General features: G+C 36.9%; 1 protein-coding gene across 1 annotated transcript; it reads right to left on the bottom strand.

Annotated features, from left to right (window-relative positions):
• LOC139126301 (sperm receptor for egg jelly-like) lies at positions 1–5,050 on the bottom strand. The gene is made up of 6 exons (XM_070692358.1): positions 4,741–5,050; positions 2,962–3,064; positions 2,227–2,354; positions 704–932; positions 354–445; positions 1–165 (listed from the first exon to the last, which is right to left on the bottom strand). Exons 1-6 carry the CDS (start codon positions 4,939–4,941, stop codon positions 85–87), a joined length of 834 nt encoding a protein of 277 aa, XP_070548459.1. The 5' UTR covers positions 4,942–5,050; the 3' UTR covers positions 1–84.
• Between the last annotated feature and the right edge of the window lie 1,041 nt (positions 5,051–6,091).

Below are 6,091 nucleotides of genomic sequence, written 5' to 3'. Positions count from 1 at the left end.
TAGACCAACGAGGAGCTTTCTTCATTGAGTGTATCTTCATCCCTATATCTTGTTCACTGCGCGCCAACACGTACGTGACTGCATTCAATGTTCGGCGGCAGCAGTGAATGACGTCAGGTGATTACAGAGACACGTGGTCGAGGTCATGTTCGAAGCTGGTGATACCTTAAGGTGGAAAAAGGCAAGACGGGTCGTCTGCAATCAACATAGTATTAATACAGTGTTTCTAGCCTTCATTGGCAAAGCAGGGAATATCGAAAACTCGGCAATAATTAAACGGAATTCATATTACATTTACATTGATCCGAAGAGTGTACTATCTAAATCTAGGTTTATATACTTTGGGGTTTTACCTTGCAACCGTCACTGTTCCATGCACCAGACACCTCATTCATATACCCACACTTGGTGTGTTGGACAATCATAGAAATCTTGATATCATTCCCTGAAAGCAATAGGCATACCAATGTATGACTTTAAGAATGACTATTCAAATAAACGTTATCGTGTCATGAATGAGTGACCTCCACAAAAAGGTTGATCTTTCAATTTGTCATCCGGCATTAGCAGGCATATCTGCAGGTTCACATTTTTAACATGCATGTGTGCACACAAACATACACATACACACAAATGTCCATCTACACATGGTTGGATGGACGGTGCACACACAAATCAAATGATAATGACAGCTATAACGTACTCTGCGGGATCGCGAAAGTTAAGTAGTATCCTCTAGCCTCCACGATGTCGTGCTCAGGGATAAAAATACTTGTATGCTCCCCACTGAACTGGACGTCAAAACCAAACAGATAGCCGCGGTAGTTGGTGGAGTACTCCACGACGTCATTGAAGATGTACGCTGTTGTGTTTCCATAGATCGATTTGGAAACATTGAAGTGTATGATGACTGCGTGGAATAGGTGTGATATCTGCAATGCACGTAAACCGATAGGCGTTAGGCAATGGTAGATGCCACACCAGAGAAATACAACATAATCCATTTAGATTGATTCTTACAATATACCAAAGAATCGGTGAGGTATCCATCAAAATCTATTGGGAATCCGGCACTCGGATACACTATGGGTTCCCTAGGGATTCCAAAATATTCTAAAAGAATCCAGCATAATCCTTTGTGGATTCAGCTCTTTTGTCGTAGTATGTGTTCAAGCATTACTCAGTACGCTGTGTCTGATTCTATCAGAAGTTGGTTACATCGGCGTTGCAAATAAAACAGTGTGTACCAGTATTGCTCAAAATTGCAAATTATTACTGCCTTGTTTTCGTACTGAAATAGGTCAAAGGACTGTCGCCACGCGTGCAGCTAGGACTTGGAATTACTTGCCTGATATGATTAGATGCAGTAGTACTGACTTGAATAATTTCAAGTCCCAGTTGAACGTTTACATCAAAGACAAGGAAAGCAGATAGACTACTTCGCATTTCAGCAGTGTTTTTTATATATACTTTTATCTGTAGTCATCGTTTTAAGAATTTACCTGTACTGGTTTTACTGTTTTTACTAATTTTCATGTTGTAAATTTCAAAAAAAATTTTAATATTATGTAGGACCCCATGGTAGATTGCAACCTGATGGGAGTATCCGAATTTGAGTCTGTAAATAGGAAATCCTTTAATGTGAAATAAATAGATATATAAATAAATAAATAAATAAATAAATAAATAAATAAATATATAACTATTATATATTACTTTTTCAAAAGATTCGTTCAATTTTCAATAATTTGTTAATCCTGAGATTACAATATAGGTTGGGTTCACCTTCTAGCACGACAATAAGTGGTAAGTAAGATGAGAAGAAACTGTTACTTTATATGTCCTGGTTTATTTTTTAACAGTTTCAACATTTCAAAGAAGATTAACCCCAATCTGACTGGGAAAAATAGTTTTGTGACATTTTCACATAAAGGTTAAACTGAAGCGTTGTTTTTTCTTAAAAATATAACTCGAATTAAGGGAAAACAGTGGACCAAAAAGCGGATGCTTGAGTCGAAAATAAGGTAAATGCCGTCATATTCACAAACAAGCATCTGCAGATCGCTGGATTAATGCAATGGACACTAATACGCAAAATAGTTTGGACCTCCATCCACTTTTCCGAAAGCTATCACATCTAATATGTGTTTATTGAACTTAAGATGCACCTCAGCTGGCTGCAGAATTATCCCTAGCTACACCAATCACATGTTGAACGTTACTTACATTAAGCGTCCAGCCGAAATGTGTGTTGTCATTGACTTCGAGATACACACCGTCAACCCATACGGAAGTGTCAAGTTTAGGAGATTCATTTCCAAAGATAATGGCTATATCTTCTGCAGTACCATTAACTACGCGTGAAGAAAAAAGAAGAACAGAGCTTAATTATTGAAACCATACAGAAACGTTAATGAACAGCATCATTTTAACTATAACAACATTCACACGCACATTTCAATCCCGAAAGAATATACATGTCGGCAACTATTGATATTGTCATTTTCATGACTTCTTAAACAAGAAAACATACTGCATTAATTCTGAAGTGTTTGCTACGTTCAAGAATATTCATGTTTCTCTTCTCAGAACCGAACAAAATATGTTTGTAGTAGTAGTAGTAGTAGTAGTAGTAGTAGTAGTAGTAGTAGTAGTAGTAGTAGTAGTAGTAGTAGTAGTAGTAGTAGACAACGACAAATTATTGTCCTATCGAATTTTATAAAACGCGCAAAGAGGAAAAGTCATCTCTTCTGTTTCAAGGCCAAGTTCTCAATCCCTGCTGTTCAGATTAGTTATAGTTAACATTGGGTACCTACATGATGTTAGCCCTTTATTTTCCTTTGAAAGTTTTATCATGCTAGTCTATTTGCTTTAGATAAAGCTGATAAATGACTTGCCACTTTAAAGGCCATGATAAAAATGAACGCAAAGATAAACATGTTCATTATTTGATATTCTTACCTTCTAGCACATTGCTTTCTCTGTCCGTGAAGCTTAAACTCAACACATCATTTTCAAGTGCCCTTTTTCCAAGATCAAACCATCTCCATTTGAAAACTTTCGCCTATCAATGATCAAATGTTTGTCTTAGTCATACATGTTTTAAGTGTAAGTTAGTTAAGCAATAACCTACGCCGCAGGAGGGTATACACGAGATTTTGGTTCAATGCGCGACATATAGCACGAGCCGATAGGCTCGTGCTACATGGAGCGAATTGTACCAAAATCTCGTGTATACCCGACTGCGAAAGGGGTTATTGCTATTATATTATACCAACTTGTTTGTGTCTTTGTTGTCTTGTTAGGGTATTTTCGTCATTTTAATCCCCAAATGCAGAAAATGGACGTCTGAGAGATCGAACGTCGGACATCCTGAGCCCGAGACCGAGCATTTTTATGTTGGGATTACGTACACGCACACAGTAGACCTATCCTACGATAAATACGCATTACGTTCATCAACATTGCATTTAATTCTCATGCAACGCGAACACTATACTTGTTAGAAATACCTGCTGCAGACATAGAAAACGGGTCAAGAGTTCAAATCAAAAGAAAAAGTAACAATTTTTTCGTAAATTTACATAAGAACAATAGTCCTGGGGTTTTTTTGGCATAATATAATAGAGTTTTCTCATTCTGTACCGCATACGACGTCGCGACATTCAGAGGTGGCACAGTTCAGTTACAGGATCTATTTTTGATGGATAATTTGGACGTTAATTGTACCAGAAAACAAGCAGTTTTGAAATAATCCAGACTTGCGATGACTGCAACTGTGATGAACAGTTGTGCAGTGTGTGTTGCCCGATGCAGCGAGAGCTGGACGCTGACATTGCTCGTTGCATTTGATGTCAAATTTCGTAGCAGTCGCCAGGAGTCATCCCATTGTTATTTTGAACTTCTTGGTCTACATCGTTAGGACATCCCGATCTGTTATAGCCCAAACTTTGGTAAAGAATATCTGACATACCGTTACTGTGAGGAAGTGTCAATTTATTTGTGTATGAACGAATACTAGCTTCATTTTAGAGCGGTAGGATATATCGCGTCTCGACTCCCGCAATATCAAGAAAAGTGGACGATGCGCTGTCGCCTCAATGCAATAATTCGTCTACATCACACTCAAAAGTGCTGCTTCGCTATTTTATCATCGATCCAAGCTTATTTTCACCAAGAGGTGAGTTACAGACCCACACTTTATCCGTGTATCAAAATTCGGTCTTCTTTCTTTGAAATAAAGCGGACTGTTTCGGTTTTTCTCGAGGGTCTATGGTTTAGATAAGTACGTTCAAATGCAGCAACTGGGAAATTTTCAAAAATACTGGTTTAGGGGCCGTTTTACCACTGCTATCGGTGCTAAAACAGTATTTTACCATCGGTGGAATGAGCTCTCGTCCAATCAGAATGGCGCATGGTAGCATGATATAATATAATACTTTGATATATGTATGTATGTATGTATGTATGTATGTATGTATGTATGTATGTATGTATGTATGTATGTATGTATGTATGTATGTATGTATGTATGTATGTATGTATGTATATATATATATATTATATATATATACATATATATATATATATATATAATATATATATATATATATATATATATATATATATATATATATATATATATATATATATATTCACAATTGTTCATAGATAATAAAAAGATTCATAAGTCACTTCAATGTACGAAAAGGTTTCAGTTCGTTGGTAATCTCTACTTACAATTCGATTAATAGTGGTCTGTATTGTCATACTGGGGAAGAGGATTTCCGCTGAAGGCAGTGTAAACCCATTTCCATCGCCCGTCATTAGAAGACAGTTTGTCAGTTTCTCTACGGAGTCACTCTCCAAGTTCAAGCGAATGTAAAGCGTTTCAAATATTACGGGACCACTGCCAGGTTTGATTGCACGTAGCAGAAACATTGCTACATGATCAGTTGCGTTTAGTAAAGATTTTATGAACGCATCTTCATTTGTCTTCGTTTTTTCAATTTCGTCAGCGTTATACTGCAGCCATGATATCCCATCATTCAATTCGTGTAATATGTCTGGGGGACACAACATATTTTTCGGTAAAGACATTGAATTTTTTTTAAAAGCAAGAAAAAAAATCTTTCAAAATGCAGTCGTACAACTGACATCGTTTTCTTAAAGGATTGTGTTAATCGTTCCAAGACTTTCTTCAACAGAAACATGGCAGTATCTTTTGTATTTCTTTGCAGGTAAAATTGTAACGTCTTAATCAAACTAGTCAGATGTACCGCAGTACTTGCTTACCATACGTACAGATACCAAAGATTAATGTAAATACCTGCAATTATATTCTTTAATACGAGCTGTACTCTGACAATCAGACATTTATTTGTTTAAGTCATTTACCTTCAGCCATGGCCTGACTTTCTTCTGTTGAGACGTTGATATTTAGCAGCCCAGAGATCGCATCACATAACTCATCCATCTTTTTAATGATCTTGAGAAGGAATAATTAATTACGCAACGTCAGTTTTGTCTCCACTGTTAATTTGTAAAGAGTTTTATGTTTCTGTTTATTAAGTAGCAACATGTTTCGTCTTAAATGGCACGTTGAGTAAACTATTTATAACTTGTGCTGTGTTCAGAATAGCTAGCACGTGCTGATACGTCCCTAAATATAATGACACAATATATTGTTGCTTACATGGTGTATGGAACTGTTCGTCCGGATTCCATTTGAATCATCAAAGAATGGTCTCGTCATACCTTTTCATTGTGCACAAAAAATTGCAAACATTAATATGAGGATTCTATGGTTCAAGTTTTAAAGACAGTGAATGTGCAATGTTAAACGAAAGGAGCTGTTGTAAAAAGAAAAGGGACCGGCGGAAGGGAGAATTTACAGAGTGTTTCAACAACACTCCAGTAAACATGCAACTAGAGTGATAATAAAAAGTTACAATTTTTTTTTTACTTTACTACTCATCCATCAGGCGAACCCAATTACAGGATGAGATACCCATAACCCACTACCCCATGGAGAAATGAGGAGGAAAGTGCCTTGCCCCATGGCACAACACCGTGCAGGAGTCTCGAACTA

Source organism: Ptychodera flava, chromosome 3, assembly GCF_041260155.1.
Source record: "Ptychodera flava strain L36383 chromosome 3, AS_Pfla_20210202, whole genome shotgun sequence".
In the NCBI taxonomy this organism is placed as follows: Eukaryota; Metazoa; Hemichordata; class Enteropneusta; family Ptychoderidae; genus Ptychodera; species Ptychodera flava.
Note: the sequence above shows the minus strand (reverse complement) of the source record. Positions and strands in the feature narration are given on the sequence as shown.

Bases quoted from the DNA above. Each gene is read 5' to 3' on its own strand.
- LOC139126301 (XM_070692358.1), bottom strand. From the start codon at position 4,941: ATGTTTCTGCTACGTGCAATCAAACCTGGCAGTGGTCCCGTAATATTT. The intron at 446-703 runs GTACGTTATAGC...TATTGCTTTCAG, and splicing joins AACTTTCGCGATCCCGCAGA to GGAATGATATCAAGATTTCT. The intron at 166-353 runs GTAAAACCCCAA...TTCCACCTTAAG, and splicing joins GGAACAGTGACGGTTGCAAG to GTATCACCAGCTTCGAACAT.